This window comes from Manacus candei, unplaced genomic scaffold (genome assembly GCF_025592945.1).
Source record: "Manacus candei isolate 608988 ecotype Guabito, Panama unplaced genomic scaffold, ASM2559294v1 h1tg000022l, whole genome shotgun sequence".
Taxonomy (NCBI): domain Eukaryota; kingdom Metazoa; phylum Chordata; class Aves; order Passeriformes; family Pipridae; genus Manacus; species Manacus candei.
Genome location: NW_026138070.1, coordinates 2,280,797 through 2,308,710, shown reverse-complemented (window position 1 = coordinate 2,308,710; position 27,914 = coordinate 2,280,797). Strand labels below are relative to the sequence as shown.

At 49.4% G+C, this 27,914-nt stretch overlaps 1 protein-coding gene across 1 annotated transcript; it reads left to right on the top strand.

Moving 5' to 3' along the window:
• The first annotated feature begins 30 nt into the window (after window positions 1-30).
• On the top strand, window positions 31-27,585 carry ZBTB40 (zinc finger and BTB domain containing 40). The gene is given in 14 exon segments (XM_051786143.1): window positions 31-131; window positions 1,104-1,570; window positions 1,573-1,847; window positions 1,849-1,916; window positions 2,512-2,611; window positions 2,613-2,640; window positions 8,424-8,664; window positions 9,184-9,326; window positions 13,688-13,859; window positions 17,726-17,907; window positions 18,013-18,136; window positions 19,695-19,874; window positions 19,877-19,902; window positions 21,069-27,585. Coding segments are annotated over 13 exon segments (2,316 nt in total). The 5' UTR covers window positions 31-131; window positions 1,104-1,195; the 3' UTR covers window positions 21,471-27,585.
• The last annotated feature ends 329 nt before the right edge of the window (window positions 27,586-27,914 follow it).

Sequence of the window (27,914 nt, the reverse complement as noted above, 5' to 3'; positions counted from 1 at the left end):
GAGCTCCAGAGGGGTTTGTGCCTTGAAGAAGCAAGGTGCCAGCTCAGCCTATGCCCAGTGTCTGCTTGTGACTTGGAGTGTTGGGAATTGCTCCGAGCCTGCTTTCCTGAGAGGCAGCGCTTCGAGGTGGAGTATGTGCTCCTTAAAGCTCATGGCCTGCTGACAGGCAATATTAGTCCTGTTCTCTGCAAGAGAGCAGGAAGCTGAGTGCAAAGATGTTAAGCGTTGAAGGTCATGTAAATTGTGTCCATCCAGGTGCTCTTTCTCTGGTGTTCATGCTGTTTTGTGGCCTGCACTAGTGTTAGGCATCCAAGTGTGTAGACAAGGCAGTGACATCTTTATCTTGTCTGGCTTAGATAAAAACTCCAGGTATCCCGCTGATACAAAATTCTGTTGGCAGATGTCCTATATGTTCTCCCTCCTGCAACAGGGTGGGGAGGAGGGAAGTAAAAGGAAGGCTCTGGTAGATGAGATTTAGGGCTCTGGACTTCTGCAAAAAAATTACAGCTTGGGAATAAAGACTTTTAAATTGATGAGTTGGGACTGTGGTGTGCTGAGAAGGGGGTGCTGAAGGCCCTGGGCTGCAAGCAGACCTCTATCTCTAATGTTCACATGGCCCTGCTCATCTTACCAGTGATGCAGGGAGAAAATGAACTGGTCCCAAACCACTTAGTGCTTTGCAGATCAAAACTAGCTTCTCAGATTCTCCTCTGTGTTTCATAGATGATCTGAACAGGTCTTCCTGTGCTGCTTTCCCACCTGTCCTTTCAGAAACCAGCTGCTGAATTCAGCATCAGCTCCAGCCCCTGGCTGCAGGCACAGCCTGGCACTGATCCGGTGGGCACTCACACCTCCATGAGCTGTGTGGCATACTGGGGAGGCTCTGCTCTCTTTTTAAAGCTCCTGGGACTCAGGACTCAATCCAAATCTGCTCACTGAGGTTTGAACACTATCGAGGTTCTTTAGGTCTCAGGGTAAACTGCTGAATTCATGGAATGTGAGTTCAAAATGGGGATCTCGCTGTAACCACAGAACTGCAGCACAGTAAACTACTGGAATGTGTAAACTAAAAAGTAGTTTTTATTTACTCTTCTGTCTTGCAGAGCAAAATGCTGACAGAGTCCCTTTCCTTCTCGTTAGCTGGGTTTTGTGAGAGCAGTGTGGACACCATGGTGAGAGGAGGCCAGTGGGTGCCATGGAGCTCCCCAGTTACAGCCAGCAGCTGCTGCCCCAGCTGTACACCCTGTGCAAGGAGCAGCACTTCTGTGACTGCACCATCTTTATTGGGGACGTGCATTTTAGAGCACACAAGGTGGTTTTGGCTGCTGCCAGCCTGCTGTTTAAATCCCTCTTGGACTGTACAGACAGCATCTCCATTGATGCTTCTGTGGTGATGCCTGAGGAGTTTGCACTCTTGCTGGAGATGATGTACAGTGGCAAACTCCCACTGGGGAAACACAATTGCACCAAAGTTATCTCCGTGGCAGATAGTCTGCAGATGTTCGATGTGGCTGTTAGTTGCAAAAGCCTCCTCAGGGACCTCATAAGCTGTTCTCCTCGGGACCAGGTACACTGAGAGGAGTCTCCAGCCAGGCAGCAGATTCATCTGAAAACAAAGCTGAAGCTAATAACCTGCCCCAGTCTGGAAAACCCAAAGAAGAAAAAACAGATATCCTTCTCACTCAGAGAGTTTTCCCTTTACCTGGCCCTGTAGAAGCAGAAATGGAAGCAGATGTTTCTCCTCCTGGCCAGGAACTTACTGTGAATTGCACCTGGGTTCACGAGGACTTGATGTTGAATGTCTCCAGGTCCCTCCAGGAGGATTCAAGCTCTGGCCCTGACCAGCCTGCCCATGCTGAGTGAAGTGGCTGTGTGGAAGAGCCTCCAGAGCTTGCTGAGCCTCCAGAGGGATTTGGGTGAGACTTCACAGGTCTGGGCACAGCATTGCCTCCTGTTGGCAACACATTGACTCACATTTTCCTGGAATGGGGTATCTTTTTCTCAGTGTTGGATCTTTTTAGTTTGCCCTGAGTTGGTAGCAACACCCTGTTCTGCAGGGATTTTCTTCCTTTGGCTTTTGCAGTTGTTTCACGCTCACCATTTTGCCAGAGCTGTAGTGAGCAAAATTTTTCATGCCTAGGTGTGTGAATGCATCTGCCATGTGGTGGGACCTGTGTTTGTGCAGGAGATGGGGCTGATCAGTCAGTCTGTCTAACAGCAAGTGAACAGAGTTGCCTACTAATGCTACCTTATCCTTTAAACTCCTGTTCAGCATGGGAGGAAAACAGAGGCTGTACTGGGTTTAAAATAAATGTTCCATTTATAACTGGTGTTAAATAAACCGTTGGTTTTCCCTCCAGGCTGTGTGATGTCTTCAGAAGGGATTTGTAAGTCACAGTTTTCCTATTATAGCCAATGTGCTGGTTACAAACTGGTGCCTTTCAGTCACATCGTGCTTTCTGCGAATCCCTTCAATTAGCAAATAACTCATCTTGTTTTTCTATTGCACAGCAGCAGAGAGCAAAAGCTGTAAACTGGATTTCTTTCTTGGATATGAAAGTGTTTTCTCTGAGGCCCTTTCTGATGCCCAGGCTGTGCTGAAAAGACTCGAGCAGAGAAACTGATGCCTCTCAAAAGGAGGTAGGTGTGTTTACTTCCATAAATGAGACAAGTTTTTCTTAGCCCATCCTGCTAAGGGCTAGGATAGTGTGCCTTGCTCAGGAAACTGTTGCATGGGAAACTGGTGCCTGGTTGTTTGAAGGGTACCATGTGCTCACCTGAGCACCACCCTGGAGAGAAGCATCTGTAAGTGCAAGCTGCTCATGCACACAGATAAAAAGTATGTCCTGCCCTGAAGACATCCTTGTGTTTTAGGAGAGCTCCAGCACAGATTTCTCTCCTCCTGTTTATGGCATTTGCTTCAGGAACTGCATCGACTTGTAAACAACTGACATGTGAGATCCCAGTATAGATTTCCCAATCTGTTGGCACTGTCTTGCTGTGGAGCTTCTGCTGCACTCTGTGGATGGCAGAGCTGCTGAGGGGGCAGTGGAATGGGGGGTGGAAGGGGGGTGCCAGGTACTGCCCTGTGATGCTTCTCCTGGCAGTGTGCTGCTTTAAGAGCAGTCAGAGCTGGTGGATGATGCTTGGTTTCTGTTGGAGGGGATAGCTGAGTCTGGTGCTCGGGGTGTGCTGAAGAGTACTCTGGGCTCTGAGCAGTGGTAGCCACATACCAGCTGCTGTCCCAGCTCAGAGCCACCACAGAAACAGCAGAACATTTTGGCTGTGGTGGCATTCTGCTTATAAAAGCCCAAGGCATTATGTCTGTTAGAAAAAAAACCTCCAAAACATGTATGACAGCAGGGAGGAGAATTCCCTTGAGCTGGGGAGCAAAGGATTGTTTTCTGCTGAGTCCTTAAATGTTCATGGAGGGAAACCCGAGTCCCTTAGCTGCTGGTTCTGATGTTATTGAATGTAACATCTTGTGGCCTTTAGGAGACAGATTTCCATTTGCAGTGGCAAGCCCAAGCCTGGCTGGGCTGACAAGCACCTCTGAATGCCCTGCTCAGAGAAGGATTATTTTTTTGTACATTTGTTTGTTGCCGTGATCAGATAAATATGTCAGGTTTAAAGGTTTTACTGTTCTCCACCCTTAAAATAGGAGCAGAGCTGGGGTGAGTGCTGTGCAGTGGGGATGGGCGTGGCCAGAAGGAATTTGGCAGCTCGATGCCCCCGTGCCAGCAGCACCACCACTGTCTCCTGCCCCCCTTGCTGCTCGAAGCAGGGCAGAGCTGTGCCAGCAGAGTGCCCAGGCAGGTGAGCTGCAGCTTCTGTGCTTGCTGTTGCTTTGCAGTCACTGCTGTTTCATGTTCCTTCAGCACCTCAGACCCAGCAGGGAAGGTTCACAGCCCCATTTGCGGCCCTTTGTGCTCCCAAAAGAGCTGTTGCAGCAGGAGCCAAGTAGAGAGGTTGTGGTGCTCAGAGCCGGTTTGGGTGTCTGGCTGCAAAGCGGTAGCTGGACAATTTTTCTGCAGCTATAAATAAATGCTGAATAAATGAGAAATGGATTTTCTTTAAGCCTTCCCGAAAAATCACTTCTCAGCTGTGACAAGCATGAAAAGTGTCAGCCCCAGGGCAGTGGGGGAACAGGCTGCAGCCTGTTGTAAGCAAGGACTCAACCAGATCTGTCCCTCTCTGAGCTCCCCTCTGAGATCAGCGGGACCTCTGGGCACCAGCACTGAGTCTGGGCTCTGTTTGCAGCACACAGAACAGCTCTTTCCCAGAAGGGCCTGGTGTTCTCTTTGGGGGGAAGCACACCGGTGTGTTTTTAAAGTCATGCTTGAAGTGCAAGTTCAGCTCTTAAGAGCCCAGCTAGGATGTGTAATTCAGGCTGAGGCTGTGCCAGTGGTAGATGTCAATGGATTTTCTTTTTCTCTCCTTTTTTTTCCCCTCCCCTTCTTTGTATCCTTTTGCTAGTCATTTGCTTGAAGTCTTGGGTTGCTGGGGACAAGTAAAAGCAGGTCTGGAAGCCGGTGAGATGCTATTTCTTTGCAGAAAGCATTGCTGGGTGTGCTTGCCCTGCTGCAGGGGAGGTCTCCTGTCCCTCGGGTGCTTCTGCTTGGGAGCCTTTTGGGGGTGGCTGATCTCTCTGAGCAAGCAGTGATGTGCCTTGGGCAGCAAAGCCTGGGCAGTGTGAGGGTTCAGGGGGGTTTTGCAAGCCTGCCTGTTGGCAGCAAGGCTGTCCTGGTGTTCAGGCTCCTCTGGTTTCTCTGGGATTTGGGGTTGGATGCTTCTTTATTTTTCTGTTGCTGGTGAGCTCATCCCTGCGTGGTGCCTTGTTCCCTGCAGCACTCCTGTCTGCTCCCCTCTGCTGCTCCTGCCTATTCCCTCCTGCTTCCAGTGGAGACTTGTTTGGTCGTGGGCTTTTCTCCTCAAGAAGGTTTGTGGTACAAGGCTGGCTTTTGTGAGAACTGTTGCTTCTCTTCTGATTTTGGTGTTCTGTTCTGCTCCCTGAACTGAAAAATGCAGATGAATTGCTTTTCAGTTTAGGGAGATGTGATTTTTGGGCTTGTTTTTGCTTTAGAGTTTCTCTGTATATCTCGCATAAACTATTCCTATCTAATTTGGTTCCGGCTTGGATGAAACCTGCTTGGAAATGAGAACAAGACTGAAATTGCAGTAATTTGGGGAAGCGTGGAAGAGCTTTGCTGGTGTCAAGTCTTATCTTCCCGTGCTCTCATAGAGAAACTCAATTCAAATTATTGCACAGCTCATTTGTTCCCTGTACTGCTGGGTTCAGATGAAGTGGGGGAGCGTTGATGCTCCCACGTAGAATAAATGTCACTGTGCTTGTGGATCGTTTCCATTGCCTGTGGGCCTGTCCAATCCTTGGTTGTCGTCCTTCATTTGCAGCTGCAGGGATTTCTGGATGCAGCAGAAGAAAGAAGTTTCCTGTTATCTTCTGCATCCTGATTAGCAGTGAAAGCTTGTGAGGGTTTTGCTTTTTTCCTGTCGTGGTGACAGAGCTAGGGAACTTTTTTCCACTCTATTCTTGTGTAGAAGTTTGGGCTGAGCTTTTGCTCCTGTTGAGTTGAGCAAGCAGGAGATCAGCATTGTCCACAGAGCCTTCATGGGGTCTCCCTCATCAGTCACATACAGATGCAGGCTTGAAAAAAAAGCAGTTTGGGTTTCTGAAGGAGGAGTGGGAACACAGTTTTTTTCTGATTATTGTATGCACAGTGATAGTTGATTGACTTCATGGTGGGGTCACAGCCAAGGAGCTTCTCTGAGAGCCAGGTGTGTGGAGCCTGTCCTGGGCCTGTCTGTGCACCAACCCTGCCAGTCTGTGCAGGTTTCTAATGACTTTTTAATATTTTTTTCACCTTCTTCACATTGAAAATTAACAGTATAAAACCCAAAGCAGCGTTCATTCACAGGGCACTGATGGTGTGGCTCTGGAAGTTTCCCCATGGTGCCCAGCCTCCTGTGGTGTACCTGAGTGTCCCTCTGCTCACACAGGAGAGGTCTGAAGGGAGCCAGCTTCTTCTGCCACCCTGAACAGCTGCTTTTCAACCTGCCTCTTGCAGATCCCTCCTCACCACCCTCTGGAGGTTTGCATTCACTCTAAAGCCAATGCTTGAAGGAGATCACTCAGAAATAGTCACTAAAGTGGCTTTTACTGGGATGTTGCTCTCACGGTGGGAGCAGGAGCATTGATAAGGCATGAAAAGCCATAACCCTGGTCTCCCACCTGCAGGGAAGAGCTAGTGGCCAGCTGGGCTAGTGACTGCCCTGCCCTCCCTCTCTCCTCACATCCCTCGTTAGTCTCAGTTATGGGCCACTGCACCTTGCCTGGGGGGATGTACATTGTTTGCCCATCTGGTTGAGGTTCTCTCTGGAAAAACATGGAAGATGTGGAGAGCTACCTCCTGGGCCCTTACCTGCAGAGATTCCTGTTCAGAGGTTGCCTTGGGGCTGCCGTGGGCATGGGAAGGCCTGAGATGAACTGGGGGGGCTGTTCCATGGTGTGTGACCATCGAGGTGGTGTGTGAGCTGGGAGTGTTGTGGCCTCCAGAACTGACATCCTCAACTGGGACCAAACTTCTCAGTCACCATGGAGCCTGTTTGGTGGCACAGCTTAAGCTTAAGCCAGGTCTTGGTGACTCAGTTTCCCTCTTGCTCCCATCTGGAAGCTGGATGTGTGCTAATTTGTGCCAACTTGGCCAGGAAGGGTTTTGCAGCATCCCAGGCAGTGAAAGCCTGATGGATGTGGGGGCATATTATGACTAAGTGGAAGCTGGGATTCCACCTAGGATCAGTATTTCTCCATTTTTTCCAGGATCTTTTGGAATTGTTAGTGCTTCAAAGTAAGTATAAAATGTACTGTGTGCTCTTTCATAGCAATGCTAAAAGGCTGTTGTTCCCACTGAGCAACATGTCTGAGGAAAAGTCTTCTGGAAAGAGCCCATTAATAGCAGATCAGTTACTGAAAAGTCATTTCCATTAACCAAGTCCATGCACTGTGGAAGGGATGTTGCCTGGGGCTCTGGGTAGCAATGCTGTGCTATTTTAATTTAAAAAATCCCAAAATTAAAAAATATATTGCAACAATGACAAGTTATTTTTCATCCATATTAGTACAAACATGGATTCGGGAGGATCAGGATGGTGAGAGTGGAGGTATTTTGTGTTTTACAGGCTCGTTTTGATCTGGAAGAGGCCAGGCATGCAAACCTTGAGAACAAACATGATCTGGTTATCAAGTCTCATTACAAATTAATGTTTGCATTAAAAAAAAAAAAACACCTTTAAGTTTGTTCTCCAGCGCATCTGCGGCGTCTCCTTTCTTCTTTACACCAGAGCCCTTCATGTCCACAGCCTCTGTTGGGCAGGAAAACCCAGTGGGAGAAGCTGGGACTCAGGCAGTTTCCCCTCTGAGGACAGTCATTGCACTGGGTCACTGCACTGCCTTGCTCCCCAAATCCATGAGCATTCCCACCTGCTGGGGAAGCCAGCCCAGCCTCCCCCGGCGCAGCCCCAAGCAGTTGCATTCAGTCTTTTTATCACTGGAATAAAAATGACAGTGACAGCAGAAAATGGCCGTTCTCCCTGGAGCGGGGCTGAACTCCCCACTTCAAAGGTACCTTTATAGCATCCCTGGAGTCTCCAGTAAAGGCTTGCCTGCTCCTAAAGGCTGGCATCTCTCCTGGAGAGCTGGGGAGTGTGTGTCTTCAGGGGCAATGTTTACAGCGCTAAAGGACTTGGGGGAAATAGGAGCAAGAGTTCCAGCTTATTTCTTTGCCTTTTATTTCCATAACTGCACAGGCTTGTTTGCCTCTGGTTGCTGTTTCAGGTCACTGGAGTAGATTTTGGAGCTCTGGGTTTGATTGCCCGGCATGCTGGGAGCCCCTGGCACTCAAGAGTTTGTGTGCCTCCTCTCCAGAGCTCTCTCTAGGAGACAAAACTCCACTGTGATTGAGGTTGGAGATTCCTGAAAGTCCTGTTTGAAATACTCTCTGCTTTCTATGTACGTGATCCCTCCTTGTTCTGCAATGAGACCCCGTATCCCTTGCCCCAGCCTTGGCCTTCCAAAGTAGTGGTTATAATCCATGGTTTATCAGGTCCCTTACACTTATTGGCCTGTGGCTATTTGGGGAAGACATGAAGAGAGGTTTGGTGCTGGAACCAGCTCCAGTTTGTGGGATTTGCTGTACAGGTAAGGGCTGGCAGCAGGGCTTGCTGCCTTCCTTCCCAGGGCTGGAGCTTGGGTTCAGTAGCGTGTGTCTATGTGGGGTTGTTTGGGGGTTTTTTTCTGTTTAATTTTGTCCCCTGAACAAAACCTCGGGGTTCTGCTTGTTATGTGTGTTTGTATAGGGCAGTTCACTCTGTTATCCAAGTCTTCTTGCATTTCTGTTCTGCTGTAGGCTCTGGCTGCCTGTCTCGCCAAGGCAGGGGAACAGTCACTGTTCAAGAAGTTGCTGAGCAAAGTGGAGCATGCTTGGCTCAGGGATACTCACACCCAGGATAGTGACACCCAGGACACTTGGCCCCTGGACACTCAGACGCTCCTGTCCTTTCTGAAGCTGTTTCAAGACATGAATTCCAGGCTGAGAGCAGCTCTGCTGGAGAGGGAACAGGGCACTGGAAAAGCCCCACGGCAAGGAGGTAGGAAATTGGGTGCTGCCTCTTTGCAAACTGAGTGGGTAATCTTACAGGCAAAGCAGAGAAACCCTGTGTCCTTGGATGCAGGAGGTTTATCACGTGCTGGCCAAGATCCTGGGGCATTTCTGCCTGCAGCAGCAGGTGTAGCTGTGCAGGGCTCTCCCCATCACTGCCCGGAGGGCTGGATCGATGGCTGGCAGCTAGTGTGGGTCAGAGCACAGCTGAGGCTGGGGATTGAAGGCTTCTTTCTTACTCGAGCCTGACACAAAGCAGTGGCCTTGCAAACCTGGTGTTAACCTCCAGCTTGCTTTATGGCTTTGTGCTCTGTTAGATAAATCAGACATTTTCCTTTCATAGAGTTTAAAGAGAATAGTAAAGTGATTTTCCTCTGCTGCTTGTGCTTGGGATGAGCTTTGCTATTCACTTAGATCTTTCACAGAGTCTCCCTTGCTTCAGGAGCCTGTCAGTTCCTTCAGACTGACTTGTTTCTTCTCTTGTGTTTCTGAATCCCTTTCCCCCCAGAGAACAGAGCTGAGGAGGAGACGCTGACCGCTCGCTTGCTGGGCTGCAGGGAGGAGCTGATCCAGAGCGTGACACAGCTGAGCCCCATCGTGGAGTTCTTGGAGGCAGCAGAAGAGGGATTCCTGACCCCCTTGGAGAAGTGGGTAAAACCATCTGGAATGAGGCAAAGAGTGTGGGCGAGGTGGGATGTGGGTGGGATGCAAAGCAGTGTCGTACCGTGGTTTGCCTCACCTGGCTGTTTCATTTGCCTTCTGCAAAGCACCTGTGTGCTCTCAGGTCCTTCTGTGCTGGACTGTGGGAACAGTGACAGCTGAGCAGTGAAGGCAACCTCAAAACCAGGATCCGTGTCAGACTGCCCCTGCAAGTGGAGCCTGGGGCAGAGGAGGTGCCTGGGATTCCTCCTAGCCCCGAAAATGCCTTTTTGGGAGCATGGAGAAGGCTCTGTAGGGGAGTGTGAGCAGAACCACTCTGCTACCTGGTTGCCAGTTCCTGGTCATCAGCTTCCCTTTCAGCTGACCCCCAGCTTTAAATCTTTTTTTGTGGCTCTTACCACACAGTTGTCTGCAAGGCTAACTGTTTTGGTGTTACTTTTTATGTGTTGAAGGCAGCAGTTGGTGGGGAGGACTGTTGCTCTCCTTTCATGTAAGCAGTTGCACTATGTGTGCTGATTTGCAGAAGCCATAAAGGACAAAGTTCTGTGTATAACTTGCTTTCCTTTGTGTTTGGGGGAAGCTGGCTGTACCCTGTGCAGCTGGAACTTACAGGGTGCCCTCACAGCTGCAATCAGGACGCAGCTTGAGACCTCCTGTCCTAGTTTGTCACATCAGTTAGTTCCTCTGACACAGGATTATAGTGAGTGGAAGGTTGTGCTCAGTGGCATGAATGATCTCTGCTTTCTGTCTGAGTGATCCTGACCAGAGCCACAACAGCTGGGCTGAGAACCTCTGCCCAGCTCATAATCCCCTCAAGTAAGGTCTACCTTGCTCCTGGTCCCTCACTGGATCCAGTGGAGCATCCCTGAGCACAGGCACAGCTGAGCACCAAGCTCTGGCAGCTTCATCAGCAGTGGGGAAATTAGTATTTTCATATATGCCTGTTCATGTTGCAGTATGGCCTTTCTTTTAAAGGCTGCACCTTTTCCTTGCACTCTTCTTTTTGTCTTCGTGGAATCAGGTAGTTAAAATTCAGCCATTTTTTGCTTCCCTTCCCATTTTAAAAAACAAACAGAACCCCCCAGTAATAACCAAAACCATTCTGCCATCGTAATTCTGCTCCTTGGGCACAGGATACAGCCTGTAGTTGCATCATCATGTGCTGCAGGGCTTCTGCCTCCTTTGGTGGAGGAGCAGTGTTATTCCATGTTTCTTTTCATCCTTGTCAGTCACTGTGTGCTCCGTTTGCTGCAGAGCCTCCAAACCCTGCCCTGAATACCAAATCCTTCTCTCTCTATGGGATCCCTTCATGCTCTTGTTTCAGGCCACAGTTTCCCACTGAATAACAGATGTATTTGGGGAGCACTCTGGTAAGGAGGGGGGCAGAGCTCTGTCCTGCTGTGGCACAGGAAAACAAGGCAGAAGTTGCCAAGCGTAGACTTGATCTTAACAGCTTTCCTGGTTTTCAGGTTTGGTTTATTTGTTTAATTCTACCCTCTCCCCTCAGGCCAATGGAAAAGTGTTTAGTTATTCCAGAAAAATTGATTAAAATGGCAGGCCCATAGCCCATGTGCAGGTGGGATCTCTGGTATCTCAGGGACTGGGAAAAAGAACATGGAATTAGCAGCCACCTCTGAAGGTTTCGTCTTACCTGATTCAGCCAGTGTTGCACTGGAGCTCTGGGCTGGCAGGGATGGGATCTAGTCCTCCAAGGGTTCATGAAGATGAGGCTTTCCTTTTTCTTCTCACAGTCGCTGCCTCATTAGCTACATATTTATTCAGCAAGATAAGTGGTAGTTTCTCATGTAACAGCCTTTTTTCTGGGCAACTGGGTTCTTTCTGTGCCTGGTCTGAGCTGTGTGTGGAGCAGGTTTGATTTTCTTTGCTGGAAAATCAGTACACGATGTTTTGTGAAGCCTCTTCGTAAATCTCTGGTTTTTTTCTGGGGAATTTTTTAACCTAGCCTTTCTCTTTTTTTGAGTGCTTAACTTCTGTGGCTTTTTGGTGTTTCTGTAATGTGGGGAGATGGGGCAGAGGATTTGGAAGTAGATTATCACCTAAAAGAAATAAAGTTGGATACAAAGGAAGAGCAGGTAACCTTTCATTCGTGGTGTCTCATGGCTTAGGTTGTTGCAGAGTTCAGAGTGACCACTTCACAATGCAGTGTGAGCTCCCCAGGAGATGCTGCTCTTGTACCTCTTCTCAGACTTCAGACTGAGGGATCCAGAGGCAGCTCGGTGTGAATTGGATGGGAGGATACATCAACAGGTTCACTAACAGAGTTTGGGCTACAAAAGGACTGATCTTTAGAAATGAGAGAAACTAATTAAGGAGTTCAGGTGCTCATTAGAGTGGAGGAGGAGCTGTTGGATTAGTTTCTTTTATGTTAAAGGTAGGAGAACTGTCTGAAGTTTGCATCCTGAATGAGAGAGAACTTCTATAAGAGGTTACAGACCTGAGTGAGTGAATAACTTGAGGAAAGGTTTTAGGTCCTGCAGGGAATGGCCAAAACATATGAGAGGCAAATAAATGTACTGTAGAGCTGTGAAGAGTCTTGTGGCACATCAGGCTGCTGGGCATCATGGCAGATATCATGACAAGCAACAGACATTTGTCTGATCAAGTAAATAAAAAGGAGAGATGGGACAGTCTCCCAACTTTGGGTGTGTTTAGACATAGCCTGAGCAATTCACATCGAGAGGCTCTGAAGTCACATAAAAATTAAAAACTAAATTAACATGCAGTGAAATGTAAATGAGTGTTTAATAGAAAGCAAAACTGTGCTCATAATGCTGATAATTTCCTCTGTAGCAAACATTCCCGACAGGCACTTTGCTTTGTCATTTGTTAAGCACGATTGCTTTCTTGAAACACCAGACTCCCAGCATGGCTAATTATCTTGTGGTAATACCCATTCCAAGGAGGAGCATTCCTTAATTACACAGAGCTGAATCTCCTCAAATTGCAGCTTGAACAAACAGAAGCACAAATATTTCTTATCGTGGGAATGAAGAGGGAGGGAGTGATTTGATTTTCCCGGCGACTGATGGATTCGCTGGTGGCACCTTTGGTGTCACCATGCTGTCCTGCTGATGGTGAGGAGGAGGTCCTGCACCTGGCACAGGGCACACTCTGGCTCTGGAGCTCACCTTGGCACGGCAGCAGAGCTGAGAGTGCATTCATAACAACTCAAATTTGCGTCATAAAATCAGAAGCATTCTGATGGGAGAAGGAGGGAAATAATTCATCTGTGAATTTCCCTTGGCTTTGCTGGGGATCAGACTCGTGTCTCCAAGAAGTCTTTGTTCAGGGAGCTTTTCATAATAGCTCAGAATCTTTCCTTTATTATTCCCCCAGCCTGCCATTGCCTCCTTCTCCATCCCAGAGAGTTTTCTCTCCTTACCCGGCACTGTGTGTCTTCTGGGTCCCAGAGACTTTATCTTTCCTCCCCATGCTGTGTGTGTTTAGCTGTTTTTCTCCCAGGTAGTTCTGTGAGAATCATGGATTGTTCTTGTTGGTACTGAACCAGAATGATTAAAAGGCAGAAGTACAGAAACAAAAATTGTGCACGGATGTCTTGGATGAATTATAAGGTTTGGGTTTGGTTTCTCCTACAAAAGTGTAACTGTGCATCTTCTTCAATTTAGAAACTTCAGTGGTGAAAAAAATCCTTCTTGGATTCATCTGTTTGGCAGTTCTCACTTTTATTTATCAACTGATCAGGTGACAAGGGCTTGGCTCACAGAAGCAGTGAAAGAGGTATGAGGGGATGCTCTTGAAGCTGGCATGGTTTGGGGCTCAAAGGGTGGACAGGCCCTCATAAGCATTGAAAGCCTTCCAAAGTTGGAGGTGCCTCTCTGCTGAAATGAGTGTGTTGGATGCTTTATTGGGTGTTTTATATAAATGAGGGCCTGCAGGAAGGCTGGAGGGGGACTTTTTGCAAGTGACAAGACAAGGGGAAATTGGCCTTAAAATGACAGAGGGCAGATTAAGATTAGATATGAGTTGTGATGAAGAGACCTGATGAAGCACAGGTTTATGAGTTAGGTGAGCTGGTAATGTTGCCAGGTGTTGAGGAACAACCTCTTTTTCCATGCAAAGGTGGTTTAAAGTGGGGTAATACCAAAACAGAAAGTCTGAGAATTTATTTTGTTATAACTTCTCTTAACCCTGAAATTCTCTCAACTCATGCACGTGTATCAGTGGAGGGACAGACGTGTATGGAAAGGGATTTCTTTTCTGGTTTCTCAAAGCAGATTCCCAGCAGTAGAGATGAATCAGGAAGGATGTGCCCTCACTCCCAGACCAACCTGACCTTTCACAGCCCAAAATCTTTCAGGTGATCTTGTCTTCTTATTATTTCTCCAGCTACTGAGTATTTCTGCTCAGAAGGAAAGTTCAGAGGCCTCCTTGAAAGCAGCTCTGAGAAGTGTGTCCTGACCATGAAGATCTACCAGGTGCTGTGCAGTGTCCATGAGTCCTTCCCAGACCTGCAGCCAATGATGCAGGAGCTGGGCCCTGTGTGTAAGAGAAGCACAGGCTTCACCTTTTAACACATGGTTCTGGGTGACAGTTTGGTGGTGGACCAAGTGTCCTGGTGGCCTGATGCCCTGGCCAGGTGTTGGGGTTGTACTTGCAGGAGGATTTGCAGGGGAGATCTCTGGTTCCAGGCACTGGAGTGTGTGTTTCTCCTGCTGGTAACATGCACCATGTCAAAGTTTTGTATGTTACAAGGGTTGTGGAGCCCCTAACTGACCCTATACTGGTGTTCTTTAACTGTGTTTGCATTTTTCCACCCCAAACCTTGCTCTGGAAGCATTTAAGCAGCTTAGTTCTGTAATTTGTATCTATATTGGATTATTTTTCAGAATTATTATCCTTAAGCTGTGGGGTTTCATTGGCTCTTCCTGTGCTGTTGGATCTGTATCAGTTTGGACTTAGATTACAGTCACTTGCCTTTCTATATGTGGATTTTTCACAGGCTGCAGGAAGATCATGGCAGAGCACACTTGTCATGTGCAAAGATGACCATGATGGCACAGTTTGCAGTCAAAGACTATTTTCTGAGTTAATTTTCTTAGAATGCTTTAATTTGGCCTTGCTCCATATGCACTTTACAGAGCAAATGCTCCCCTGTGAGGATCTGTGCTAGTTTTAAAACCCAGCAGGAAGACCAAGCCCACTCAAACAGCGCCCTTTTCGATAGCAGAGGAAAAAAACATCCTAAGAGGATTACAAATTGGAGTCACAATATACTGAAGAAATTGCAATAAACACAACAATAACAGTAAAAGATTGCGTGGAAGAGGGAATGGTTTAACCAACAAAGACAAGCTGTAGCCTGGCCCCCCCAGGATAAAACCAAAATGGAGTCTGTTCCTGTGCTGTGTGCCATGTGCCACCATCCACCATCCCATACAGAGAGCAATTTGATGAACTCCAGAACAAATGCAAAGCTGTAACCACGTGTGAGCCCTGCCCTGAGCTGTGGGAGGCTTTCCAGCTGAGCCCAATTGTGTCTTTGCATTTGAAGGAAAAATGCTGAACTGGATTTGGTGCTTTAATGACAGGGATAACAGAGGTCCAGGAAGGTAACTGCAGGTGTGCATTCTCCTGGAAAAGATGCAAATGTGACTTGCTAATTCTCTTTGCTCACATACATTTTCATGGCATCGTGTTTCCGAGTGCATCCAGATTTTTTGGGCTGTGGAGTCCACTGGGATGTGCACAGTGTGGTTTTTATCCAAGCACAGGCACTGGTTCAGCTCAATCCATCCCTATTTCCTTGTGTGAAAATGCCAGTAGATTGCTGGGGAGTTAGAGTAAGCAGGTTGCTATTAATGTCTCCTCTTTTTTTAGGGATAGAAATTTGAATGACTTGGTCTGAAAATATGGGTCAGGGCCATCAGTCTTTAAGCCTTGTGGCTTTGAAACTCACCCTCACTCTGTGTTTGGCAGGGACAGACAAAGCCTGGCCCCCTGTGCTGGGGGCAGGTCACCCTTTGCACCCTGGGGGTGTTGGTGTCCCCACAGTCTTGAGTAGTGAGGAAATGTTGCTGGAAGGTGGGACTGGGTGTCTGGGAGCAGGGCACAGGTAGAAGAAATCTAGGATCTCAATGACTGTTTTAGCTGTAGGGCTTGGAGGGTGACAGCACATGCTCTGCTCCCCTTCCTTGCCTCAGTGGACTCCTGAGAGATGTCCTACAACCAGTTCAGATCTAGGTCCTCTTTTCTAACTCCACCAAGAGCTGCCACCAATCCAGCTCTGATTTCCAGAGAAAAGGTGATTCTTTCTTATCTGCCTTTCATTCTGTCTTCTTCTGATCCTGCAGGCACTTGTCCCACTCCCCTTGACCCTGTGTGGCTATGCCTTGTGCCAGGGCTGATGCCCTGATGACTGTGGAACAGGCCAGCCAGCAGTTGATGTGTCTGTGGATGTGCAGCCCACACGAGCTCATGGACACCTTGCAGTGGGGACCAGAGGGGCCTGGGGAGCTGCTGCCAGGGCTCTGGCAGATCCTGCCTCTCTGGCAGCAACATCAGAGAGAGCAGAACTGCTGTCACTGAGTGTCTTTGCAGGGAGTCAAGCCAAGGTTGAGACGAAATCAAGCAAGAAGCAACATCAAAAACAAAACCCCTGGAAAATGGTATTTACTTGGCAAAAAGCATCTATTCTGGATGAAGTGTCCAGAGGAGGATTGCCAGGTACCAGCCTCTTTCTGGCATCCTACAGATCTTTGTACTGAACCTCAATATCTTAATTTTGAGGCTCCTCAGCTCTGACACCACTGCTTACCAGCCCCAAATGTTGCAGGTGACTTAATGAACCAATAGCCATGTGGCTCTTGGCATGAGATATGAGTGGTAGCTCTGGGCCTCATGTCTCAGCAGTGTGAGCTTCCTCTGGAAGCTGAGGAGACCTTATGTTTCTGAGAGTGTATGTGCCACATGGAGATGTGAACGGTCTCATTTCCACTTGAAAACAACAGGTTTTGCATCTCTGCTGCGAAAAAGCCCTCAAAAATTTCTGGTAATTCATTTAGGTGAGCTGAAGCACTTGGAGTGCCCTGTGGAGGAAACTGCATCCATTCCCAACCACGCTCAGCATTATCAAAGTAATGAGTTGATTCTTTTGGTGGAGGTACAACATGGAATCTCTTGGCTTCTCCTTGGGGTCCTGCTGTAGTTGGAGCACTGTCAGTGCTGGCAGCTGGTGCATGCAAGGACAGGGTTTGGCTTTTTCAGCCAACTCCATAACCTCCTCTCCAGCCATCTGCTTTCCAGTGCTCTCTACAGTCACTTCTTGGGAGATCACGTTTGTCAAGATGGGTCTCACTTTCCAGTCTCAGAAATGTGTCAAAACTCTACGAAAAGGCTTTTCTTCTTCATGGTCTTGTGTTTAAAAAAAAAAGTACAGTTATCCTTCTTCACTTGGGTCACAAAAACTGACAGTGTTGGTTGCAGGGATGTGGGAAGAAACCTGAGAGGTGACAGGTCAAGGCAACCTTGGCAGAGCAGGACAAACTGGAAACCAGTCTTCCAGTCTACTGTAAGTTCTCCCTTGATGTGTTCACAGGTTATGGTTCACCACTTGGCATCTTAAGATTTCCAGGTCTGTTGGAGGCAGAGATGAAGTTTTGCAAGCACAGGGTGAATTTCCTGTACTTTGGCAAAGGGAAAAGTCTGTGCTGGTTTCCATGGTCACACAGTTTCCTGGTTCTCATTATAGCAAAGAAGACAAATGTATCTGTTTGTATTTTGATTTCTTCCATACGTACATTCCCTGTGGGTTTTTTCTGTAGATTGAGATCCTGGGTGAATTTTCCAGCTTGTGCTTTTTGAGATGATGGTGTTACAGGGACAGGGAAAGCATTAAGCTTTGTAAGAAATGAACATAATGAGTGATTTAAAATACCTCAGGGCCCCAAGCAGAAGACTCAAAAGGGTCATAGTAAGATTATCTGTTCCCTTTCAAAGAGTTTGTGTTTGTGAAGTGTTTCTGAGATTTCTCGTAATTAAGGGCTGGATATCCACTCTCAGTGGCAGATTTAGGCAGTATCATATCTGAGGCTCAGGTCTGCAAACATTTAAGCATGGCTGTAACTTCATGTGTCTGAGCAGGAGGCAAATGCTTGGAAGCAACAGTTTGAGGAGAGCAAGCTTTTAGGAAAATCTGGCCCTGGTATGTGTGGTGGAGAAATTCAAGGATCACTCCTTATGCATCTTACCACGCACGACGAGAGCCACTTTTGGGCAGGGCCATGTGGCACCATTGCAATGGGCAGAGTGTCTGATTGCCTCTGCGTAGGAGCATTCAGGAGATATGAGACTGAGGGGCAGGTACCCACTCCTACTAGTCACCACCAAACCAGTAATTGCTATTTCCATAGGTCTCTTGACTGAGAGAAGTGGGGAGAAACCCGGGATCAGGAAGTGGAAGGTGAACAGTGGATCCCAAGTTAGATCTCTGGACAAAGATAAGGACAGGAGGCAGGAGGAGCTGGTGCCAAAGAAGCAAAGGAATCCCAAGACAAAGCTTAGTCCAAGAAGAGTTCTGTCTGCAAAGCCTGTGGTAAGACCTTCCACTTCTGCTGCTGCCTGAAAGTGCACATGAAACGCTGTCAGGTGTCCAGAGGAAAGCAGATCCAGTGTAAAGAGTGCAGCCAGGTCAAACTGACCAAGAAGGAGCTGGAAAATCATCAGCTGGAGGTCCACGGGGTGGGTGGGGATGGCCAAGGAAAAGAAGAAGCGGCTCCCTGTGGCGTGTGACATCTGTGGAAGAGAGTTTGCTCATGCCTCAGGTGTAGGGTTGGTGGGAGCAGGATGTTTAGGCAGAAGTTTGGACAGTATTGTAAAGTGATAGTCTGAAACTTCCTCCTCCTCCCTGCAGCTCTGTGAGTGCCATGTGTGAGAAACGCAGCTCAGCTCATTTCTCCTGCCCCACTGAGCACAACCACTTTCTGATTAGTTCTTCCCTAATTGGTTTTCCACATGGCTCATCAAGGAAAAGTGGGGCTACTGGCAAATTTAAAAGCCTCCAAAAATAACCAAGCTGTTCCAGTTCCTGGCTGCTTTAGCAGGACAAGTAAGAGGAGCTGAGTCTCTTTGCCCTCCCCAGGGCAGCTCACAATGTCCTGGTGGGCTCCAGGCTGGAGGACACCAGTGGGCCTTGGTGTCACTGGTGGGCTGGTGGACCCAGCAGTATGTTGGAGTGGTGCCTCTGCAGCAGGGTGAGGCAAGGCTGGCATCAGGTCCCACTAGTGCCACGCTGGTGTCCTGCCTGCCTCCCCAGGGATGCAGTAGCACAAGCTGACAGAACACTTGGATGAGAAGCCCTTCTCCTGCCAGGAGTGTGGGGCCAGGTTTGTGGCAAACCCCACGCTGAAGAACCACCTGCAGCTGCACCCGGGGGACAGGCCCTTCCTGTGCAAGCACTGCCTGGTGGCCTTCATGCAGGCCTTGGCCCTTGCCTACCACAGCAAGAGGGAGCAGGCTGAGGGTGAGCTTCCCCACAGGAGCCCAGCCATGGGCTCGGCTTGCTCCATCTACCCCTTTGTGCCCTGTTCCTCTCTTTGCCTCCTGGCTGCTTCTCCATCCTTTGGGGGCCTTCTGTGCATTGGGCTACTCCCAGACCTCCTTCACCTGCATGGGTTTGGCCTGCAGCTTCCCACTTTGCCCTTATCCAGCTCCTCAGATTAGCCACGCAGTCCTCCTCTCCTCCATCTTCCTTGTTTTTCTCTTGAGTAGTTCCTCTCTGTCCCATCACACCTAGACTCCAGTGATGCATCCTTCCTCTGGTTATCCTAGTTTCTCCTGCCCTTCCCTCTGGCTGAATTCCACATATTTTTCATGCCTCTGCTGCTCCTGCCCCTGCACTCAGTGCCATGTGCTCCCAGGGCTGAGGCAGGGCTCTTCCAGCTCATGGGCACAGAGAATGTATTGATGTGCCCATGTAAAAAATGTCCTTGGCTCTATTTCCCACTTCCACGAGTGTGATGCAGTTGGGCAATGCATTTTGAACATGAGAAACACCATTGTGAAAGTGTGTAGTACCTCTGGATACCTGAGGTGGGTGCTAATTTAATCCTCCCTGTGCAGGTGTGGAAAAGTGAGACTTTAATGGTTTGATGCTATGAGTAGGGTTATCTCAAAAATAATGGCAAACAGGCTGCTGGGAGCTCACCATGGAAAAGCTGTTGGTATGCAGGAACAGTAAAACCTATATGTGAAGCCCAAACTCCAGTTCTAGTTTCCACCTGGAAAGTAAAATGTCCCTCCCTTTTTTTGACTGTCTCTTAAGTCTTCTTTTCCCTTGATTTCTTTGCCCTCTGTGGTTTGTACTGTGTTTCTGGGTGGCAGACACTGAAGATCCCTACAGCTGCAAGAAGTGCCAGATGAGCTTTGCCACCCTGCAGGAACATTGCAAGCATGTCCATGAAGCACCTTCCTGGGAATACCAGCCCTGGCCTACCTGCTCCAAAATCTGCAGTGCCCCATCACTCCTGGAGCACCACATGGTGACCCACACTGGGGCAAAGCCTTTGGAATCTGTGACAAGACTTACCAGGTGAGCTGGTGCAGCCAGGAGTTGGTCTCATATGCAAAGGTTGCTGTTGTCTGCTCCTGCACCAGGATGTCTCTCCAGGCCATGTGCAGCAGTTTGGGGTTGGCAGAGGGATAACTTGGACAGAGGAGGCAGAGTCCATAGGGAAAAGGCAGGTCCACGGGGAGAGATGGGCTGTGACTGTGAAGGGCTGCATATCTCATTTACCCAAGTTTCCAGCTACCAAGAGGTGTAGGAATTAAAAATAATCATGTTGCAAATGGCATGCCTTGGAGGGAGCGTGTGTGGGAGCACATTGCTACAAGGGAACAAGAATTCACACCAAAAGGAGACCTGAGACAAGGATCAGGGATTCAGCTGTGTCCAGCTCCTCAGGTACAATTAAGAAACAGAGTCAGGTGTAAGTGCTTGTCCTGTGGGAGGAGGATCAGGTCTTGTATCTGCTGAGCATAATTCCCCTGTTACTTTTGCTTTCTACACGGTTCTTGCTGTCATGATGCCCCTGGAGCTGAATCACAGAATCCTGGAGCAGTCTGGGTTGGAATGATCCCCCATTTTTAGAGGGCTCTGTGATGTTAACCCCCAGCCACAGCCCTCTGGCATTTCTGTGCTGGCATGAGGAGGTCTTGCTGGAGGGGAAGCAGCTCGATCCTGGCTTTCAGGAGCCAAGGAGGGGGATTGGCAGGGTATGCAGAGGTGTCTGGCTACTCACAGGCTGTTAACACCTCGATGACACCCCATGAGACTACAGCTGTTCTGTTGGAGGCCCAGTGCTAGGTTTGAACCCAGCCCCTTCCTCTTCAAAATCTCAGCCATCAGTGGAGAACAGTTCCTTGGATGAGAGAACCCAGTGTGCAAGATTCCCTGGGATGGCATTCCTCCAGTGGATAATCACAGAGTGTTTACTGTCTACAGCTGCTTGTGGAGCTAAATTATAGCAATTTTGTGGAGAGAAATATTCAAATTACTCTCCTATCTTCTCTTGCATCACTGGCGTGTGTGGTTTGGCGTTTCCCATTAGTCTCATGCCTGTTGTAATTGCAGACCTGTGGCGTGGAGCTAAATGTTATTACCTGAGCTGAGGCTGGGGAAAGGGTGGGCAGCAAAGGGATCCTGGGGAAAGTGGTGCTGTACATGTCTGACTCTTGCACCATCTTCCTTCCACACAGGTGATTCTGACGTCGAAGCAAGGAGCAGCAGAGCACATCATCTCTTTTGATGGCACCCAGCTCGTTGGCTCCCAAGTCTTTTTGATGTTGCCTGAATCCCATGTGAGCCAAAGTGGCTCTGAGCAGGTGGCAGTGACTAAGGAGGACTTGTTTGATGACAGAGTAACTGTGATTTGTGAAGAAACCAAGCAGGAGACAGTGGGGGGGGCTCCAACTGCCATTTGCTATCCCCTGGACTTGTTCAGGAGCTCAGTGTGCTGCTCCAGCTCAGAGATCCAGGCCTTCTCTGGGAAGGCAATCCCAGGCAGGCAGCAAGCACAGAATGACCAGGGACAGGAGAGGTTCATAGACATTCAATGCCTGGGAAGTCTCCCTGCATTAAGCAGCTGCCAGCTCAGGTGAGCTGGACCACCTGTGTCTCCCAGGTGAGAAATAAAGCGGAGGAAAAGAATGGGAATTGGGTGTGACCCTCTGCTGCTGTGAAGGGAGGGGAGGGGACTAGTGCAGGACAAAACTGGGGTGTATGGGTATGGGAAGGAAAAAAAAAAAGCTGTCCTGAGAATTTAGGATGGAGATTTTTATGGCTGAATCAGTGATGTAGTCACAGGTATCTTGTCTGCAGGGTGTGTGAGGGCTGCTTTGTGTCTTCTGCTCTCACCTGTACTGACTGATGTGCAGCCAGAGACCTCCTCCAGCACAGATCTGACCGTTGGGTCTCTTCTCCAGCAGGGACTTCCTGGGAACTGGGCTAAATGACTTCAGTGCTGTTTAGGTAGCACCTTGTGCAGCACAGGTTCTGATCCCATCCATATTTTTGCTGTAACTGTCTGTTAGGAAGGAGGGTCCAAGGCAGATCTGGGGATCCCCATCCTCTCTGCAAGCAAACAGCCCTGAGATGTCCTACCACCCTCTTAATTCACCAGGAACATACTGAAAAAGGAGAAGGAGTTGTGCCTGCATGCCAGGGTCCCTCATTACTGGTGACAGTGGCTTGGCACTAATGAAAGTATTTGAGTGTGGGATAGCTGCTGTGACTGCAAGTGGACATTCCCCTGCTACACGGGGGGCACTGCCTTGTAAAATGCATTCTGGTGCCCACTGCAAAGTTTGCTTCTCTGGTGCCAGCAAGATGCAACAGCTTCATTGCAGCACACCAGCCCCTTTAAGGCTAAATTTCATAAAGCTTTTTTATCTGCAGCTTCCTAAAATATAATCTGATAATTAATGGTTTGCTGAATCCATTATGAAGTGCAATTAGATAGATGCAGGGTTCCTGTGGCTCTGAGGGGACTGGTAGCATTTATCTTCCTTTCCTTCGTGCCAGAAGGTTGAACTGTGCCACTGCAATATTTACACAGGGAGCGCTGATCCCGCCGGATCTCAGAGCCTGGGACCCCACGTGAACAGTGTACTGTTGTGTCCTGCTGCCCAGAGCCACGGGACATGAACAGATTGGAGTTTTCCAGCAGCATCTTGTGCTGGCTGCTCACTGCCACCAGGCAGAGATGGTGGCACAGGAGCGTGCCAAGGTGGCTGTGCCAGTGGGAGAGTTTGTTCCCATTATAACTTGGAAGGAACAGGGAGCAGCAGAGCTCCCAGGAGAGGGGCTTGGGGGAGCTCATGACATTTTGTGTGTGTGTGTGTGTAGCAGCAAGCATATGACCCTGCTGAAGTGTTGCACGTGTCTTGAAGGGCTCCCACATGTGGTTTGTCCCCCCAAGCTTTTCAGGGATGGCGACACGGAGGAAGCACGAGGTTCAGCTGCCACTGAATCCAGGAATGACCAGGAGATGGTGCTCAAGGCCTTGAGGATTAGTGCTAGTGGCCAAGTGCCTCTGCACCTTTGTGGAAGCTCCTCTGAGCCTTCCCAGGCCTTCCCCAGCTCCTGGGCTGCCAGTCATGGAGAGGTCTTGAGCCACTGCCAAGCTGAAGGAGAACTCCAAACCCTGGACAGGTCACCTCCAAACCCTGGATATCACTGCTTAAAGAGCCTGAAGCTGGGTCTTGGCCACTTGTAGAGAGGGTAAAATGCACTTGTTACTGAGGTGAAGAGATGAAAAAGCCTGGGATCCCCCTTGACCAGGACAGGGGCCAGAGGGGGAGCTGCTGGAGCCCATCTCATGTGTGGCGTGTGTGCATGGCACTTGGGATGAGCATGGGGATAATGACACAACGAGCAACTGTGTCTTGATGGTTTCAGAGCAGATGTGTTGGGAGGAAAGTAGTGGATTTTGTCCCACAGGCTGGTGGAGTTGGAAGCTGTTCCCCCTTTTCTGACTCCGTGGGAGCTGGGAGCTGTGGAAATCCTACACAGGTTGTGGGGAGGCTCTGGAGTGGGGAATGGATTGTCCAGACAATGCTTTGCAGGTGCCCTGGCCTTTATGTGTGAGCCAATATCTGCAAGGGAGAGCTAAGGTGAAGCTGTCCATTTGTTCCTGAAAAACTGTGGAGGGGGGGGGTAAAGGTTTAGCAGGGCTTGTGGAGAAGTTTTCTTTATTTCTGTCCATCTCACAGGGCAGAGCAGGTATTTGGGGCCTGTTGGCTGTGATACCTTTGGTCCCTGACTCCTCGTTGTTGTTACAGCTGGAGGGGGACGGTGTGGATATCACTTCAGGGGTGGTTCAGACTCACCTCTCCTGTTTGGAGCCATCTCTCCTGCCTTTCTGCCCAGCAAGATCCTATGTGGACATATCCTCAGCAGAATCCTGCCAGCTCCATGCACCCAGTGAGAGCTCTGTAGCTCGACAGAGCCCATCAAGTATCTGCTAGATCATTACGAGGAGATAATAACTTACTTCCCCCCATTCCAGTTCCTTCTTGATAGATGAGATTTGTACAGCAGAGCAAATTGCAGCATTAGCAACACCCATGTCCTACCCGGGAGGGAGATGCATTTCCCAGGACACATCCTGGTCTGGTGTGCACCACACTGGAGATGCTGATTGCTGGTGATTCCTTGTTTTCTCTGTGAAAGTAAAACATGGAGGAGGAAAGATGTATCTGCAGAGTGCCATTTGAAGCAATTCACTGGAAAAGAAAACCTTCTTGTGCTTGAAAATATGATTTTTTTCAAATCTCCTCCCAGGTGCTGGGTGACCCACTGGGTTTTGGGTCCTGTGCCCCCCCCTTGACCTTGGTGCCATCCTCTAAGGAAGCAGGTCAGGCTGGAGCATGGGACCATTCTGCCCTTCACTGTGTCCTCCTATTGGAGCTGCCAGATGCTTTTGGGAAAAGGGCAGAGTGCCTCTAACAAACTGAGAAGTGACATCCCATGGAGGACTTTAGGTCAGGTACTGGTGGAATGACAAGACAAGGTGAAATGGCTTTAAGCTGGAAGAGGATAGATTTAGATTGGATATTAGGAAGAAATTCTCCCCTGTGAGGGTGGTGAGGCCCTGGTTCTGACCCCGTGTCTGTCCTGTTGCTGTGGGATCCTTTGGAACAAGGCAGTGTGCCTTGTGTACAGCACTTGACCTTTCCCATGTAAAGTGTCATTTCACAGCCCCAAGGTGCTATTCTAACAGTGCCTGCAAATTCAGTGCTCTGGGCTTCATTTTTGGGTTGAGGTTTTTATTATTTTTAAATCCAACCTGCCTGTAATTAGGGGCAGAGATGCTGCTGCTCACCCAGGAGTTAAAGAAGGAGGTGGCAGGAGCATGGAGGGAGTTTGGACAGAGCTTGAAGCCTCTTGTGGGGGAGAGGAAGAGGAGAATGGGTACTAATGGCCTAAAAACACTGTGTGTGTGGTTCAGGCAAGCCCTGGCAGCCCCAGGTGATGCTGATATCTTGGCAAATTTTAACATTGATCTGGCAGGCTGCTGGCATGTCCTCAGTGAATTCAGGCACTGGAGAAGGGAAGTGATGTCTCCAACAGCCTCCATCCAGCTCAGCAAAACCTGAGTGCCCTTTCACAGCACGGAGATGAGACACGTCAGCAGCCAGAGGGATCCTCCCAAATTTCGCTGGTTTGCTGCAGATGGTGAGAGCTGAGGCACTTCCCTGGGACATGGGCTTGGTAACCTTCTGTCCTGGGATGAGCAGGCTGGCTGATGGGGGGCCTGGCTGCCTCCCCAGCATCAATTCCTGAGCCCCAGCACTGTCAGCTGCACGAGGCCTCCTTACAGAAACCTCCACAATTCCCGATTTCCTTTCATCGGGTCTCCAGCCAGCCTTCTGCACAAGCAGAAGCTCTCACTCTGCCTTCCCTGCACCCTTTATGATCACTCAAAGCAGGAAATCTACCCAGGTTTCTAATCATGTTTAAGCAGACCTGATATAAAGTGCAGTTCTTAGTCCATTTAACATCAGACACACGGGTGCTGTGTAAGCTGTGGTATAAAATCTTCATCTACAGTGGGAGTGGGGCTGGGAAGCACTCGTGGGTCAGACCATGCCACTGGTTTCTGTGACCTGCAAGGAAACAGAAAGCCCTTGCTGGTGAGACAGAGGCTGGAGGAGCAGTGAGGAGCAGTGGGGATCTGCCTGGCATCACTGAGTGTCAGGCTGTGTGCCTGGGAAGGTACCTGGCTGCGTGGGGACAGGAGGGGACTGGTTAGGATGTGTGACAGCGTCCTGAGGGCTGCTGGTTGGAACAAGAGCCCTGAGCAACGTTTGGGGGCTTTAGGAGCTGCTTTTGGCAGAAGTCTAGAGGAGTTTCCTGTTGCCCCTGCTCTGAGCATTGCTGCAGTGAGATGTCAGTGCTCACCCACAGCAGCGTGGGACAAGGGAATGACAAACTGAAGGCTCTGCAGGAGACATCTACCTGACAGCACGAGTCAGGAGGTGGGAAACCTGTCTGGAAGCACGAGAGCAAAGGAGCTCTCACTGCTCTGCATGGCTGAGGAGTGACCCGGTGGTAGCTTCACCCCCTGTGCTGGGAGATGGTGCTCACTGCCATCTCTGCACTCTGGCAGAGCATCATGTAAGTCAAAGTCCATTTGTACAGAGCACAAATACTTAGCTTGGCCTTATTTCCCTTTTCTTGGACACCCTGGAGATGCCTGGCATTGTGGATGGTCCAGACAGTGACCTTTCCACTCCTGACAGGAGCAGTCAGTCCCTGTCTTGCTTCTGAGGAGCTCAGGGTCGAGTTTGTTGGCCGATATTCCTTCATCCCGTGGATCAGGGATGCTTAGAACCCTGCAGCATATGGGAAGCCTCGTCTGGGCAGGCTGGCTGCTTGTGTTCTCTGCGCTTCCCAGACTTTCTCCCGCTGGCCCCAAAGCCTCCTGCAGATGGGGAGGGCTGGCCGGGAGGGGTCTGGTGTGCACATCCTCCCTTCGAGCACCAGGAGGAGCTGCCAGCAAATGGGTCCGTCCTGATAGATTAGATCTATCTTGAGGCTGTGCAAAATCATCTCAGCCCACAGGTCTCCAGCCACTGGAGGCTTCCTGCTGGAGCTGGAGTTTGCTCTCTTTCTCTTGGCTGCAATAAGGTGAGCAGAGCCCTGCCTCAGGTTTCAGGCTGCCTGGGGAGATAATCCATGCCCCTCCAGCTGTGCTGAACCTGCTAATGGGTGTGATGATGGCTTTCCCTGACATGTGAATCTGGCTTTCCCTGCCCAAGGAGGCCAAGGCCATATGTCACCTCCTCCATGGCCTTGGCCTTCCTGGCCAGCACTTTGGTGAGGAAGAGTTGAGCTCCAGTCTTTGCCAACTGCCCTCATCCCTCAGCTTTGCTGTCCTTCACCTGGACTAGGTCTCCCTGCAGGTTCACCCCAGCCCTCCACCTCCCTTCCCCTGATCTGCCATCACCCAGACCTTCTTCCCCAAAGCTCATCCTGCAGAGGTGTGCCTGCCCCTCGATGTGTTCCTGCCCCATGCAGGGTTTTGCTCTCTGTAGAGACTACATGTGGGGGCACATCTGGAAAGTCTCCAATTGCAGGTATATAATTCCCATTCTGATCTTCTGCAGGAGTCACAGGGGGACTCAGTGCTGGGTGGAATGGCTGTAAGAACCCCACGAATGTGGGGGTTGTTCCCTTTGTCCAACTTGTGTGTTTATTTTTCCAGCTCAGAGGCTCCAGTGAGACACTGTTTAGAGCAGAGCTGCCCCATCCACTGATACTTAATGCCATAATAACATCACATTGGTTCAGCACACTGCACTTCAGACCTGTAGTTGTTTCTTTTGTCCCTGAGTGTTTAAAGCTGTTGTTATTGAGCTGCCCAGTGACACAAGGGGCTTTCTCCAGCAGGGTTATAGATGATAGTGAGTTTGGTGATACACAGGAGCAGGTCAGATGATCTCTGTGGCGTGTGTGAACTCCTGTTTATCAACAGCCGGTCTCTGTGAGCAGTGAATTCCCTCTGCAGCTCCCTCCAGCCTCTCACATCAGCTAACCCAGATAATCCTTTGCTATCTGCCACATCTCAGTAGATCTATTAAACACACATGAGTTCTGGTGTCCTTGTGCATAACCAGTGTATGTTGCAAGATTTCAAATCCCCCAGTGCGGGATTCTGTCAAAGTTTTGTTGAAAGTCTAAATAAATAAACCCCTTTTACTCATCCATTTCTCAGTGGTTCTGAGGGCTTTTCTGTTTTAAAGGTGAGGCATTGCTGTTCCCCCAACAGACTGCTTCACATCATTGGTGGTACAGCTGGCCAGGAGCTGCTGCAGCTGATGAGACCCCATGGTAGGTGATTGGATTTGGGATTCCAGGAGCTTTGCACAGGTGAGGTTGGGTCTCCCCACAGCTCTAGTGGAGGATGAGGACAGATCAGACTTGCTTTGGGGGTTCACAGTGACTCATTTCATGATGAAGAAATCAAACCCTCAGCCCTGCCATGTGTCCAGCCTCTCTGGCTGTGTCCCTCTGGGATGTGCACAGGTGACAGCAGAGCA